Source organism: Semicossyphus pulcher, unplaced genomic scaffold (genome assembly GCF_022749685.1).
Source record: "Semicossyphus pulcher isolate SPU_LCO1_2020_fin unplaced genomic scaffold, fSemPul1.0.p SCAF_11, whole genome shotgun sequence".
NCBI classification, from domain to species: Eukaryota; Metazoa; Chordata; class Actinopteri; order Labriformes; family Labridae; genus Semicossyphus; species Semicossyphus pulcher.
The window spans coordinates 3,681,042-3,697,608 of NW_027211615.1; the positions used below are offsets into that span (position 1 = coordinate 3,681,042).

General features: G+C 46.6%; 1 protein-coding gene across 3 annotated transcripts in view; it reads right to left on the reverse strand.

Moving 5' to 3' along the window:
• fynb (FYN proto-oncogene, Src family tyrosine kinase b) overlaps positions 1-16,567 on the reverse strand; it is an 87,135-nt gene that overhangs the window by 33,676 nt on the left and 36,892 nt on the right. For all 3 annotated transcript variants that reach the window (XM_069657477.1, XM_069657476.1, XM_069657478.1), the window contains exon 3: positions 3,893-4,149. In XM_069657477.1, coding sequence (XP_069513578.1) covers positions 3,893-4,139 — 247 coding nt within the window. In that variant the 5' untranslated portion in view covers positions 4,140-4,149. The remainder of the gene's footprint in view (positions 1-3,892; positions 4,150-16,567) is intronic.

Below are 16,567 nucleotides of genomic sequence, written 5' to 3' on the forward strand. Positions count from 1 at the left end.
ATTGTGAAGTTATTTCACATTCAAACTGACTGCTTTTGTTTTTGTACCACTCATTTAAGCAATGTCGCTGCTTTCCCAGATCTCAACAATATACTTTATGAATCCAGTGTTATTAATCTTCTGCTTCAGATCTCTGTCCACCAACTCTCAGGTGCCTTTGATTTGTCTTGTCTGGTGACAGAGGGCCTGAGTGTGGAGAAAAGACAAAGCAGCTCTCCGAGTGTTGTGCTCAGGTCTGCGCTGACTGCAGCTGTTAAGCTGTTTCATGCCTCTGAGTGTTTGAGAAATGCAAGTTGAACAGGCACTTCTTCAAAGTCCACTTAAACCCTCTTGATCGCATTTATTCAAGTCATTTCACTTCAGATGCTCTCAGCAGGCAGAGGCTTTCTGGGAAACAGTGCTGATATGAAGAGGCTGTGTGAGGCTCCGGCTGATGGGACTGCAGATAGAGGCGACCTGCTGCTTTTCATGTGATGACAAACACAAAGAAGACAGGAGAGCAGACTGTCTGATAGCAGCACTTTTGGTTTCCTTCACAGCATAACAAGGCCCTGAATGCACCGCAGCTGTGGTTGTTCCAATGTTCCATCAGGTCAGCAGAGGTGAGCGCGAGGTGTAAACATGTGTATTGACTCATCTGCTCAATTAGTTACATAAGGTCAGAGGATGAGTGTGAATATTTCCATTCAGGGGGATGGCATAAGCAAAAAGATCAACTGATAATCAATAAAACGTCTGCTGCCAGCTGCATTGGGCTCCTCCAGGCCAGAGTGAGGGGGGGCGGCCGTGGCTGTAGTCAAACCAGCTTGGCAGCTGTGTTTTAACAGAGTTTGAGGGAGAGACGGCTTATGTCCAAATTTCTCCACCAGGAGAAAATTAAAAAGCTAAACCCCTCTCTGCTCCTCTGCCACTGCGTGGATTTGGATTATACAGCGCAGAAAATAATCCACACTTTGAGGGAGAGGACTCCTGCTAAGTTGAGTGGAAACGCTGAGTTCCTCTGCAGAGCGGCCGGGCTCAGCCAAACATAAAGGATATCCTGAGTAGGAATATTCCCTACACAAACAATGAGCCGGAGCACAAAGCCCCGTGCTAATGCCAGCCGGACGTTCCTGACAGGGCCGGGCGAGGTCAGCCGTGGAGCTGTCGCAGGGGCGGTGAGGTGAGGATTGTCAGGATTTTGGGATGTCATAGGAAGTCTTTAACTGCTCAGAGAATCCCAAAGAGTGTGCACACAGAGGTGTGTGTGTGTGGGCTGTGAACACTGGCTGCACAGAATGCTGTAACTGTGTGGGAATGAAGTAAAAAGAAAGTAGCTATACACTTCAGTGTGTGTTGCAGATACATTTCCTCATCTGACAAACAACAGAGACACATTGCTCTGAGAAGGACCCATCAAGTTAATAATTTCCTCCCTCTGTGCTCGTGACGAACACCGTTTGTCTCTCCTGGCCTTTTCTGTCTCATGCAACAGCTGCTCCTTCAGACAGCAAACTTCCTTACTTGTGATTGTTTGTAACCAGAAGTAAGGAGGAGTGTTGTGCTGTTCTTCTCTAGTCATTCTTTACACTTTGATCAGGGGGAGTTTCTATGCAATGCTTCCTTTATCAGTCTTGCACATTCACAACTGGAATCTGGCCAGTACAACCACAGTCTGTTGTTCTCAGCCCAACCAGATGTAATCTGCCCGTCCAGGGGTCAAGGGACAAGTGACTGATATCCAGCTAGTTTTGGCATATTGCTAAAACAATTGTAATCTAAAATAGGAATCTCATTTATAAACCTGGGCTCTATCTTTTATTTATTTTACATAGTTTGTGGTCTAAATGAAGTTAATAGGTAAACATAGTTTCTGAATTCCTCCAGTAGATTGCTTCAGCTGCAGCCGGGAGACCCTCTATGATGACTGCAAAGTCATCTTTGAAGGCAGTTGAGTTCACCCACTGATCCCTTCAGGAGTAGGATTTCTTAAAAGCAGAAACAGTTGTTTAATTTGATCGACTGCTGCTTCGGATGGTCAGTTTGTTTGGCTGATTATGTGACTTTGGTGTTTTAAAGGCTTAGCTTAGTTTCTACACAAAACAATAACACAAACTAGAATCACCGCCTTGCATTCGTATGTCTCCACCAACTGGTCAAGTTGGAGCTACATTTCTGTCTGTGTAGACTCTGGATGTTGGAGATATTAAAGCTATTAAGTGTATGTTTTGGCAAAATGGAAGTTAATAATATAGCGACATGTATGATCCCAATGAGAAATATGCTGCTCTCACTGAGAGACTATGTTTCCAGACGAGGAGAGCGTACTGATACAGAGACACATGATGCAATCATCATCACCTTAAGGTCAATATTAGCAGATCAAAGAGCTCGCTGTGGATCACCAGAGGAACGGGACGCCCCCCGTCCTGGTGTCATCCAGTGAGAGGAAGTTAAAGGGTGGATTCATACACGCACTTTGGGGTCTAAGTCAATAACAACTGGATTGGAGTGACAACATGAAGCATGATGCTGACACAGTGAAGCTGACCTTTCACCTTTTGGGTATAAAATGTCATCACTTCATCATTTTAGAAATGTGTGTGAAATTTTGTCATAATTAGGGTATGAATTCTTGAGCTATGGCCACAAACATGTTTCGTGAGGTCATAGTGACCTTGACCTTTGACCTTTGACCACCAAAATCTAATCAGATCATCCTTGACTCCAAGTGGACAACTGAAGAAAGAAGAAACTCCATCCAGGCGTTTCTGAGATATCGTGTTCACAGAATGGGACAGTGGTATGCTCGTATGTACGTACAGACAACACGAGAACATAACGCCTGCGGCCACGGCGGTCACCGGTGCAAAGGCATCAAAAGTAAACAACTGAGGCACAAGTAAACAAGCAACACCCGTGTCAGGTCTTTTTGTACGCAACTTTTAATTCAGGCCATTAAAAATGTAAAAATAGAACATGTGTAAAAGAAAACACCAGGATTCATCTTAAAGCTTTCTTCTTTATTCCTCTCAAAATACATTTTCACGTAGCCTACACAACCACAGCCAACACCATCATCACCAACACCTGTCTGAGGCTGTGCTGAGTGACCAACAGTACAAACACAAACATCTTGGAGAGAGGAAACTATCAACTAACTATCATGAGGAATAACCTTGATTTCAAACCTCTTCAAACAGGTGTCTGTGTGACACGCTCCTGAAATCCACACAGCTGCACATCAGCTCGTGTTTTAGTTGTGCTGCAACCTGAAGCACAATAAATGAAGTCTATGTACTTGCATCTTTACATGCGTAACTGCAGTAATTGTGTTTTGAAACGTGGGTGAGCTGAACTCAATGCTTGGCATTAACACGGCTGTTGCTGCTGCTCTCGTACACATGCTGCTCCTGCTCTGCAGCCTGTGTTGACATTGTGTAAAGAGCTCTGCATGAGATCAGTGGCAGGAATGCTTTGCAGTGACGTGACTCACTGAGAGCGGGAGGATCCAAAATCTTTGTTTGGGTGTTGCACTCTGCTTGGATTTCATGCACCACTGCAGCCCTTAAAGTTCAGTGAGTGTAAACTTTGACTTTTTTTAGTACTGACCTTTTCAATGTGCAGCTAATGAGATCACAGCTGTCCATGACATGACCCGAGAAACACCTCTGATAAATGAAACGTGCTCTTTGTTTTGGAGCTCCAACACCACCTGATTTCACTTCCTGATCTTGAAATGGTATGTTATAACAGTATGCTTAATATGCATGTTGTCTTTCACTTCTCATAATTTACTAATTCATTTGAGTGTCTTAACAGATCTGGATTAGACAAAGTGTGTGTTATATCCCTGAGAGTGCAAACGTCTTTTGATCACAGCTGTTAACTGTGAACGTCACGTGTCTCTTACCTGTCCCACCGCGAGTCCTCAGGGTTCCAGTGTGAGAGGAGGTGCTGACTCCCCCGAAGACGGTCATCCCCTGTCCGACGGGGGCGTGGAAGTTGTTGTAGTTGGGGATGGCGGTGACCCCGAAGTTGGGGTAGTGCTGCGGCGTGGGGTCGGCCCCATAACGGTAGGCTGCTCCCTGGCAGATGGTGGCGTCTCTGTCGTCTGTGAGTTTGGTTGCTTCCTTATCCTTGCATTGCACACAGCCCATTATCTATAATCTGTGGACGACAAGAGGAAGGAAGAAAGATGAAACTGGATGAACACAGTGATAAATAAGAAAACAAAACATTCTGAGAGTGTGTAAAGGCCTGAACACTTTTGGAATTGCTCCAGTAGTTTACTTCAGCAGCAGCGGCTCCAACATCATCCTGCTTGCATTTGGTTCAATCTGAAACATCTAACGGTCCGTTCATGCGGCCACCTCACCGGGACGAGGTTCCGCTAATAACATGGAAACACATCCACTGAAAAGCCGACTCGCGTAACTGCGCGTCTGACTCAATCATCCCGCCGACATTATATATACCTACTTTAAATACTTAGTTGCAGCCATTACTGCATGTTCAGAGGTTCAATAATACTGGCATACCTCTTTAATTACTGTGGAAGAATACATCAAAGGTTTCAAATAAAACCTGATAATTGACAGGACAAAACAGGCTCAAAGAGCCTAAATGCGGGCAGTAACTGCAGCGCATATGAGCTTGTGTGGTGGATCGTTAAGATGAAACATGCTGTCTGGGAGAAGAACAACACGACTGAAAAGCACTGAGTTCATCACTCCTTTCAAGGTTTCCCTTCACACTGCTTCTCTACAGATGACATCCGTCCACTGATTAGCACTCTGGTCTGGGAGGCAGGATCCCTTTTTAAAGCCTGACACACAGCTTGCTCTCTGGATGACTCACACAAACAATGTGTCTCTTTCTTTCTCTTTCAGGAGGAAACACAGCTCCTATCACAGTGATGTCAGGGAGGCTGGCCGGAGAGAAGGGGAGACGTGGAGGCACAGAGCTCTGCTGTCAACATCGCCCCGTTGATCTTAATGGAGGACGGTGGGCGGACAGAGAGTTGGCAACTGCGTGTTGGTTTTATCATCGAGCCAAACAATCAAAGTCAGTCCGAGCGGCCAGGAGAAGAAGAGTGTTCACCTGTCCTCCACATGTGGGACGCTATCAAAGCAACTCCGTTCTTCACTGTGCCGTCTATATAAATCATTTCCCATAATTCTCTTTGTTATGGTGCCTTTGAGAGACGTGGGGAACAACGAAGTCCAACCTTATACTAAGAAGGCTGCACTTACAGCTAGGGAGTGCTTCAATCAAAGCTGTGCTCTGGGACATTATGATGCAACAGTGAGGTTGACCTCTGACCTTCTGGGTAAAAAATGTCATCACTTCAGAGTTTTATCTTTGTAGACGTTTGTGTCACATTCATCATACGAAATCTTGAGCCAAAACTATTTTTTGAGAGATAACGGTGACCTTTAACCTTAAAGTGGACGTCTGTGCCAAATCTGAAGATTTTCCCTCCAGACGTTCCTGAAATATCCGAGACAGCTCTGTTGCAAGCAAGCAGGAAAGTTACTGTTGTACAGATGTGCATGCTTTATACTGTCTCAAATCATCTTCAAATACTTCCTCAATAGCTAGAACTGTTTTCCCCTCGGGAGAATTAAATGCACAGACTGAAAAATGACAGGTGTCACACCACAGCGGGCTCAAGATCACCCTGGGACACTTGTGTGTACTCCCAGAGGAATGAATGCCGTCTAATTGTCTCCCAGCAGAAACAAGGAGAATAGAATAACTGGTTTATCAGCGCAGACACGGGCGATAAATCCAGGCTCTGCTTTGAAGACAAAGTGCCGGTCTGGCCTTCAGCTCCAGCCTGTCCTCAGTCAGAACACATATTTCACTCCCTGCTCTCGCTCTCCCTCTCCTGCGCTCTGTCTGTCTTCTGGCTCAGTCACCTCATCTGACTGCAGCGAGGCGCAGGAAATTTATTCACTGCTGACACACTGTGAGGACAGAGAGAGGAATACTGAAGGAGTGCGGGCTTCCCCTTCTTAGCAACTGCAAGTAACCAATTTACAGAGTCGATGACAAAATATAACCACCGTGGACTGAGACAATCACACGGCATCTAATGACGAGCTGCCGGAGACGGGGCTGAAACATGAACACAAACACAACATACATCGTTAAGACAAACATCACAGAGGAACCTGCTGAGGATGAGCCTCAGAGGATGATCAGAGGATCCTGTTTATTTTTCTGACTCAACAGGTTTCATTCTGGCCTCACTCAGTCAAGACTTTTTTTTACTATATTCACTAGATTCTGGAGAAATGAGATCATATTTTAGGGAACAATCTGGTGTTCCCTCTGATGTCCTCCGGCTGCTTTGCCTGAACTCTCTGTTGTTGACAGAGTTTCCTGACGGACAGATTGTTTACTTGTTGCTGTTAGCCAGTTAGGTTAGTTAGAGGCTGCACTGGTAGCCAAAGCACTCGGGGGTGTCAGTGTTTACACTACTGAAACAGGAGCTCAGAGGGAGGAGCAGCAGAATATGAGCAGAGAACAGGACCACCGTCTGTGGCAACACACTACATAAGTTATTTGAGGACTCTGAAGACGATGAAGATGAGGCGGCTCAGGAGAGCATGAAGCAGGATGGGAGTGACAGGAAGGTAGGGCGTCAGCTTAAGCTTCAGAGACCTGGGGCCTCATTTATAAACGCAGCGTACGCCACGTTCAAAGCAAACTTTGGGATTTATAAAAAACAAACTTGACGGCACGGCAGCTCTGACCCATGCGTACTCACAATCATCACATATCCCTTTAATCAGTCCCAAACGCCGTGCAGGCCGAGTTCATCATAACTAACCACATGCATTATAAAGCTCGCGTTTCACTGATCAAACTTGTATCAGAGGAGAGCATTCAGTGTGAAGTATCACTGTGGTTTCTGTAAACATGTTGATACAGTGGGGACACTCTTGCATAATGGTGAACTACGTGACGGCTGTAACACCTTGTTGTCACACACTTGTTGTTTTTTCCTCTGTTTGTGACCCCCCCTCACGAGCACCTTGAGCTGTCACAAAGTTCATCACCTTCGTCTTCCTCTCGGTTGTTTCCGTGATTCACTGTAAACAACCACCTGTGATCAGCTGACTTATTTGTATGCATTTTCCATTCACGAGGTGCTTTGCATCGACCGTTTATGGTGTATTGTGGGCGTGTAGAGGGCCAACTAAGAGGCTCGTTCACATGCGCACATTTACCAGGTGGATTGTGATTTACAAAGAGAAACTGGCGCAGGGCGTGTGTGCGCACGGTTTTATAAATTTGAATTATTTTTGGCGCACGCCATTTCTGGGTTTCCTCCATACGGACAGTTTTATTCTGGATTCTACGCACTCTTTTATAAATGACACCCCCCAGCAGGGGTCATGGTGAACTGAGCGCCAGGATACCAGGGGCTGAACCCTGCAGGAAATCCACCTGGGTACCAACTCAAATACAGCAACCTTCGCGCCATGGGGAGGGATATGTCCGACACTAACCAAAGCTCTCTGTTACAGAGCTTGAACAGAAAATAGTTAGAATAACAGTTTGTTGAATGCACACCAGAAAGTTTTTAGTCTTTTGACCTCAGCAGAGATATGAAACTCTTTACCTTTGGCTCTGATTCTGCCAATCCTGTGAGTTTCCCTAACAGTTGAGGATGAAGGAAGTTGAGTGTCTGTGTGATGCCGCGTTAACCTTTTAGTCCTGTTGACATTCAATGCAGATTCTTGTGTCAGGATTCACAACGGTGCCGCCTCTGTTGAGCCTTGTTTTTGTTGATGCCAGTGCAGACAATGAGGGAGCCAACCAATTAGAGCAGCCGCCTCGTTCTGACTGACACACCATGACCACTCTCTTTCAACATAATTACAGACCGATCCCTCATAGGGCACGCCGGTGCACACAGAGGCCGAGACGCCCGTCAGCACAATCAGGGGTTGTCACAGGAAGTGGGGGTGTCAGAGGGAGAGTAATCTAACCGTATCATTTGCACTTTTTCAAACCAAACAAGATAACAGGTCGAGCCTTTCAAACTGAGGGCCCTGTCTTCTCCGCATTATACAATCCTGTTTGTTAACTCTTCTTCATGTTTTTAATATCAGCATCTTTTCAGCTGCAACATATTGGAAACTAAGCGTGTACTGCCTTGAATTCTAAGTAGCAAAAGTGTTTGTGTTCCCTATTTTGGTTTGCAAAACTTTAAAATACGGTGATTCAGCAGTAGTGCAGGGCTAGAAGGAGGAACACTACATTAAACATGTCACACATGAGGATTTGATGAATCAAGACACCACCTCTGTGCTGACAGCTGCATCAAAGTCAATCTAAAGGATGAGGGCAAAATAACCTTCGTGCTCCTCGTAATCAACTTTGTGTGACCCATGTCAACAACCTGGCATCGCACCAAGCGGGCAGAGTGAAATGTCCGGCTCACACACGGAGCAGCAGTGCAGCAGCACACGCCACAACGACTCTGTCAGCGGGTGCTGTAATCCTGTGTGACAGGACGGCGAGCAGGCAGGGGGCCAGGCAGCGACAGCGGCAACGCTACGCTCAGTGCAACACTGCAGAGCATCCCTAATCGTGTGTGCTCACAGCAGACGGAGACCACAAACCGCTCTGCAGCCTGACTCTTTGCATAACCCGGGACTGGTGGAGGCAGACTGAATCGGCTTTCAGCGGGGAAACAAATGTATTGATCCCTCCGAGCCGGATGGAAAGCTGCTCCTGTGCACATGATAAATGATAATCTTTGCAGCATGGATCAAGTTTATTTCAGGCAGAGATGTGGCTTAGCTTATGAAGCTGGATGTCTGAGGGATTCTGATTCTGATTAGGGACAGATGATCATAAATGATGATGGCCACACACGCACACACACACACAGCACTTCTCACTGCAATATGTAAAGCAGTGTGTAGGCACGGCTGTCACCCATCAAGCCGTCAGTAATGTGCTGCTACCAGAGGTTCACTTGAGGTTGTGAGTTCGTTTCAGTTTGCGAGTCAGGCATTCTCTTCTGAACACACACAACCAGAAAGCAAGAAAGCAGCTAACAGAAAGTTAACTTCTAAAATGTAGCCTCAAACCTTCTGACATCGCACTAAGGAATTACACAAACCAATCATTAAAACCATGTTTGAGTTTAAAAAAGTCCTTTCTTCTTCCCTTCTGTAATTCAGTCAGTGTGATTCTGTAATCAATCAGAACGATCGTTTCAGCATCAGATTAGTGGACTCACGCTAAACGCAATCTGCTTCAGTCCAAAGACAGCCGTGACAGTCATAAGCCCCGATTGTCCGACTGCTTCCTCTGCAGCCGTCAGTGAGGGCCGAGCTCATCTCTGACTGCTCTCTTTGAACTGAAGCCTCTTTCATCTCTTTATTTCCCCCCTTCCTTCTCTCCTTTTCACGCAGCCCTCTCTGCTGATTAATTATTCCTCCTTCGCAGAAAAAGACGCCACCTGCTTGCCGTAGGGGCTTTTTTTTTTTCTTGCTGTTTACTCCTCCAGCCTCTGAGACTTCGTCCCAGAGGGCTGCAGGAAACAGAGCAATGCGAGCGACGGAGGCTGCAACTGAATGTGAGGAATCTTTCACATTAAGCGTTGCAGAGACATTTTAATATCAGAAAATATGAATAATTCTCCTTTGTTGGCTTGCTTTCCGTTTCCTCTCATGATTCATATCACACTGAGTGCCTCCTCCCATTTTTCAGCCACTTTCAACATAAAATCAATGAAGCCTCGGGGAAAATCCAATTACAGAGCAGGACATGACCAGCAGTGGAGTCGGATCTATAATTAGTTAAAGGCTGTTCATATAACAGTGGATGGACAAAATTCATTAAGTCCTTTAATTGGAGCCAAAGACTTAAAGCATCCGAACATGTAAAGGGCGTGACAAAAGGAGTAAATTGATTAACTCAGACTGAAGTGAGGTGTAGCCCACCTTCAGGTATGAGAAGGAATGATGGGGGGGTCTGCCAGAGGCACGCCCAAGTCCACGTGCCGCTCTGGGTGAATAATTCATGGGCGGGCTGTGCTGAGCTGAAGGTATGTCGTGGCGTTCGGGGGCAGACGCCGAGGGAGATGCTGCATTTATATTTGATGGGGAGGGGATGGGGCGGGGTTCATTAAAAGCAGCAGAGCAGGGTGGGGGCTCGGGTGGCTGGTGAAGGAGGGTACACTGAAGTATTAAACCCCTCAGGGGAGGCTTTTCCCGTCCCTTTGGTCACTGAAGGGCTGAAGTCAAGCCCAGTGGGATCGTGTCTGTCTGATGGAAACACCTTCAGCTCCAGCAGAGTGGAAACAGGGTGGGGGAGGGGGAGGAGGAATCATTAGTTTCACACAGACTGGGACATACATGTGGGAGCATATATCCTTCACAAGGACACATTTATTATACTGCAACTCATTACCATTTTAAACTGTGCCACTGGAAAGAGACTTTACTGGCAAGAGTAATAAAAGTAAATGCACAGAAAGATACAAACTGTGCGTGCATGCCCCGCATCACCTGGATGGATAGTTTTACCCGCACTAGAAGTGGTCCCCAAGTGCTTACACTGTGGTTTCTGCTTATTGTTGTGCCACTTTATTGGAGTGTTTAACACTGTTTTATCAGAGAACTTCACAACAAGCTTAAAGTCATAATTCAGAAGATTTTCATTTAAATAAATGTCTGTTAAGTAACTTTCTATCGCCGCATGAGGTCACACAATGGTGATTAAAAAATCACAAGCGGCGCCCAGTTAGTGACGCATTTTCCATCAGCCAGCAGTGGTTGGTCTGCCAGAGAGGGAAGGCGGAGCTAAACAGCTGCTTTTCCGGTCTCTGCAAGTGTTGCGAGTAAACAGTAATCTACTATGGCTGAACAAACAAAGAAAAGATGGATGACTACAGATACAACTTCAACAAGAAGTGAGAATCCAAAGAAAAAGAAACAAACTCGACGCTCAGATGAAGCAAACAGTCTGAAAAGGAAAGCGACCGTCAGCCAGGAAAATCAAGAGTTACAACCGGAGCCAACCGTGGACGTCACACATGCAGCACTGTCTGGATATCTATACGTGTGCTCCTGTAATTACAGTTTATCACCACAGGTGCCACCAAAGAGGAAGAAACTGAGATCTTTGAGATTACAACTTTAATGTTGCAAATGTTTGAGATATTATGTGTTTATAAAGTTTATATGGCTCGTGTGTTAGCTGTTGCTTATTGACAAGGAATTTACACATTCAGTCTCTCATCCTGCGCTGTCAGATCAGGTGGTCCTCGTCCTCCACCTGTTTCCTTCCTTTGTTTCTGCTCAGCGATTCTTTTTTTAGCGTCCACCTTGTTTTTTTTTTTACCTGAGCCACGGTCAGAACCTCAGGACACACAGCATTCACAGCCGCGTTATTGAAGCTCAAGTTTCATTTATTTTCAGCCTGGTGAATCCTGAGGACACGCTACGGAAAAGTGTGTTTTTCTTGCTTCCACCTCCGATACAATTACCTAAGCTTCTGCTGTGCTGAAATTCTTTTGGTTTTTCACTTTGTGGCCATCTCTTGTGACTGTTCGCTCTTTATATTTGTCTTCACCTCACCGCTCTCTTCCTGATACGCCAAGAGGATGTCCTTGTGTAGAGAAATGGGGCCCTGGTAGTATGCAGATTGCGGGCACACGCTTGTCAATTTAGAACGATTCTGATCCACTAACACACGCACGGTGGTGAGAACAACACTGGCCGGTGCGCATGTGTCGTGAATCCGACGGTGATTTTGCGTATGCACTTGTTTTGTGCGCAGAGTGAGAAGATTTCTATGCATATATTAGTGAACGAGGCCCAATGCTGAAAAATTACAGCAGAGTCACGTTTTTCATATCTGACATCTGAAGTATAACTGTTGGATCTAATGTTGCACAGCTGCTCACATTCATTTGTTCTCCCCTGACTTCACTTGGTTTCAACAACTCTCAGCCTCAAAAGTGCTGACCTCTGAGGGAACATGCAGAGCCAGAGATTCCAACATGGAGGAAGCAATTATGAAAACTGTGTCGCACCCACAAGTAGTCAAAGTATGTCAAAAAACAAAGCTATCTCTTCTGCCCCTCCTTCTAAAACAGACCTGTTTACCCTGCTCAGCCGGCTAGGCTGCTGAGTGAGCAACCAAACCTGGTGTTTCTCACCCTGCTGTAGGACAGACGACACATCATGAAATAATTATTCACTTTACTCTGTCCTCGCATGTGACCTTCATCAGAAGGAGGACCAAGACAGACAGAGAGAGAGAGAGAGAGAGAGAGAGAGAGAGAGAGAGAGGGTGTTTGGAGTATTAATGAGGTAGGAAATGATTAAGGGGGCAAGAGAGGAGGGCATAGGGAGAGAGAAACAATGCTGAAGTGAAGGAGAGGGTCTACAGGGGGTGGAAGGGAAGCAGTGAAATGGACAGAAGAAGACTGGCAGGGGAGGAGTGAATGCCCAGACACTTGACAAAGGGAGCAGGCTAATGATGGGCTCCGGGTGTCACATGCTGCGCTGCCTTCTCTGCCAGGGGAAAGCCTCGCCTTTGCACTCCCAGCATGCCGTCCTTCCAGTGTCGTGCAGCTTCCCGCTGAGGGAGGAGGCCGGTGCCAGTCAAGGTTTGCCACTCGCAGGATAAACACACAGACAGATGGAGGGATGAACCCACACAAGCATCAATACTACCACACGCTCTCTCTCCACTGCCTCCTCTGCCATCATGTACCAGCTGTAACAAGGGCAAGTTATTACAATCATCAGATCAGGTGTAAACATAAATCCAGGTCCTCACTTCAAACTATAATATTTATTCATCCTCAGTGTCCAATTACTCTGCTGCCTCCCCTCTCATCATATCTACAGCGTGCTTTGGAGGCAGATCATCAGTCATTGTTCACTGATGAGGAGACAGTGTGAGGGAGACAGATGAGGACCAAGAGCGATGGGACATCGATGCAGCCATCCATCCAACCGCTGTCTTCGGCTTATCTAGGGTCACGTTACACGGCTCTACTCTCTCTCCAGACGTTCAAGCTCCTCACCCAATGTGTAAGGCTGTATCTGAAATTCTACCACAGCTGAGGTTAGGGTATCCTGTTTGGGAGATTGAAGGGCAGTGGTCATCCTGCCCACAAAATGGTCCCCCATATAGAGTGTTTTCAGAGGCTAATGTCAAATAAAGTGGAAGAGGAAATCAGCCACAGTTGTTTCCTGAATAATGGCAACAAGGAAAGAAGCCCATATCTTCTTAAATAATCATGCATACAACAAAAATTAAGGTAACCTCCATGTTGCTGCTCTAGGTTGATTGAGTGGTGTCCCTTTGCTAAGTTTTCAACCCCTACCCCGTGTAGCTCCACTCTGAAGGGCCACAAACCAGCGGTGGGTAGTCCAAAAGTAGGGGTTGGGCAAAAGGGGGGGAGGTGGTTTTAGGCTAAGCAAACTCTTTTTAGCCATTTGTGTGGTGGTCCAGTATTTTCTTTGAGTATTCTTTTGGCCTGTGTGTTTGAGTACTGCCCCCCTGTGTTTCCTCTCTTGCGGAGGTTTGGTTTGGTGGGTGGTGGCTGGAGCTGTTGGTGCGCACACCTGCTTCTGATCAACTAATCACCTGCTGCTGCATTTATTCCTGGCTGTCCTTCTCCACGCTGCCAGATGATTTCCGTCTCTTCACTTGGTGACATCGGCCCGTATCGGTATCGTTTCTTGTGAAAGAACTTTCTAGGCTAAAACCCTCTTGTAATTGTTGATCTCACACAGCCTTTTTTCATTGTGTCTAACCTGCGCAACCTTTCTGTTTTTCCTCCAGTGTCTCCGTACCAAACTCCACGCACCACACCGCCCAGCCACTCCCCGCTTCAACCATATCACTCAGCCTAGTCTCTCCACCACCGGACCACCAGAACCCATTACCCTCCTCCACGTCCCCTCTTCTTCGGTAGTCTCAAACTCACCCTTTAAACCCCTCATCTCACCGATCCCCTCTCCAAGCTTCACCGACCATCACCAGTCTCACGCTCCACTCGGCTCAGCGCCGCCTCTCACCACTGGACTCATCCCATCCCTCATCAGACCTTCTAGACTCCCAGCCCCCTGAGTTCCATCTGGTACACTTAATAAATACCCTTTTTTGTCCATTACCCCGTCTGTGTGATCTGCTTCTAAGTCTGGGTTAGTATCACAAACCGTCACACATTTGCATCCCTGTTCTTATTCTTTTGGTCACTACCTAAATCACATGACCACAGACAAGGGTTGGAACGTAGATTGATTGGAGAATATTGCCTTGTGGTTCAGCTCCCACTTTGCCATAACGGTCTGGTACGAAGAAGGAACCTGCAGGAATTGGACCATCAGCACCTTCCCTGGAGAAGGTAAACCCCTCCTGGAGCTTGCTAATGAGCGTCTGGTGGCCCGGCCTAATTCTTACACAACACTTATCAATTCATATTCTACATGATTTGATTTAAATTCTGTTCAGTGATGACTTGGTTTAAAATAAAGTCTGATGTTTTGACTCCCTCTGAGGGCAGCCCTTGTTCCCCGGCTTCACACTGTGGGTCACCGAGGTCACCTGGCACATCACAGAGGAAACGCTGCCGACACAACAGCACTGCTGCAGCAGCTGTGCTCCCTCCCTCCCCTCACCACGAGGACACAGAGAGGCCTCGCTTTTCCAGGGAATCAGGCGTTTCTGTGGCGAGTGGAAGGGAAATACACACAGCTGACCAGAGACACTTACTAGGAACCAGCCAGCTGGGACTAAAGAGGAAAGCTTGGACATGTCTATTTTTAGATGGCCTCAAAACTTACAACAGCTCCTACAACTGTAGGAAACGAGTGAGGACCATGGGATGTTAGCGAAGGAGGAAAATAAACAGAACTTAAAGAGAAAACAAAAAATATTAAAGAAGATTAAAAGGCACTTTTTCCAGACAGTAGTAGCTTCTCCCCTGAGGTCAGCATGAAAGAGTTAAGCTCTCCGTTGTGGCCTTAAGTAAGCATTCCTGCGATTCAGAGGCTAGCTCCTGCCCTGCAAGGTTTCACTTTAATTCAAAGAGGCTGGGTGGAGTAGAGTCTATAAAGCCAAGGATCTGGGCTAGATTATCTTGTTTTCACAGCTCATTTTTTTTCAGCACGTGTCCCCGTGGGGGTCTGCCTGAGGATGCTTCAACCCCCTTCATTAAAAATCATGCACTCTATCCTGCTTTTATGCCTCTCAGTGTGAGCTCCTCTGAGCGCGCATGTCGCCTCCAAGTGCAGAGATGATAAAGGCCTTTGTGTGATATCTCTGCCTGCAAACAGCCATAAAGCACAAACAGGACTGGAGACGGTCAAGTTATAGGCTTTTTAACACACTGCTGTGTGAGGTTCGCTTCAGTCGGGCAGCAGCTCCTCTCCGGATGGGATTACGAGCTGTCAAAACTGGAACAACCCTCCTCCTGCAGCCCGGCTCGTCTGTGGTTCTGCCGGGGGAAGCGCAGAGGCCACATGCTTGTCTACATCTCTTCCTGCTGGCTGAGCGCAGATCACAACAACACGAGCCTCGGCCATTTCTGCTCCCATGATCCTCTCTCCTCTCTCTCAGCTCTCTTCATACTGTGGAGAAGGGCCCTAGCCCGTGTCCTCGCTGCTCCTGTCAGTCAAATATAAGCAGGGTGGGGCAGGCAGTGACACCATTGTGTCAGGGCAGCTCAGTGTCAGCAGCAGCAACAACAACAGTGCTGCTGGGAGATGAAGGAGAGTGACACCTTATGATCTACCAAGGTGGGAAAGGAGAAGGCAGACAGCGACTCAGCACCTCCTGACACCAGACTAGCACCACTCTGCTGATTAGCCAGGTAATAAGCCGACCATCCTCCTCCTCCTCAGTGAAACTGTAGGAATGAAAGCTATTACTGGTGCTGAGATGATGAGTCAATCAAAAGGAAACAAATTGGTGACAACTTTATCACATGTTCAGTGTCTGAGCCCAGACTGTATGAAACAGCATCAAGTAGGCCGATGAATAAGCTTCAGTGGAGGTCATACAAAAAGCTCCTGTATGTGATTGTCATGATTGGATGACTGGCTGTCAGTCAAACTCCTCGCTATGGCAACACGCAACATCAAAGCCCCCAAAGAGAAGCCTCATCAGTCGTACTCGTTACTACCCGATACGCTCTCAGAGCAGACCATCATCATGGCTGCGTCTGTGCCAAGACAATACAGATACAATTCACTGTCATACTTTTTGAACAGGTTATATAAACTGGCCAATAATATCATTATTAGACGAGCTGCCAACACCTTGTCTTTTCTCTTTATAAAGACCGGATACTACAGGTAAGAGTGCTGGAGCTTGGGTGGAAAAAAAGTGACTTGACTTGCCTTAACTAAGGACTCGACTTGACATAACCTGTGACTTGACTTCACTTGACTTGCCCAAGAAAGAATGACTCGAGACCCGCTTGAGACTTGAGCAAAGATGACTTGGTCACAACTCTTTTATAAACCCGCAAGTCATTTTGCAGCTCCAGAAATAATCAGAAACTCAGAACGGATAGTTCATCATCCAGAGG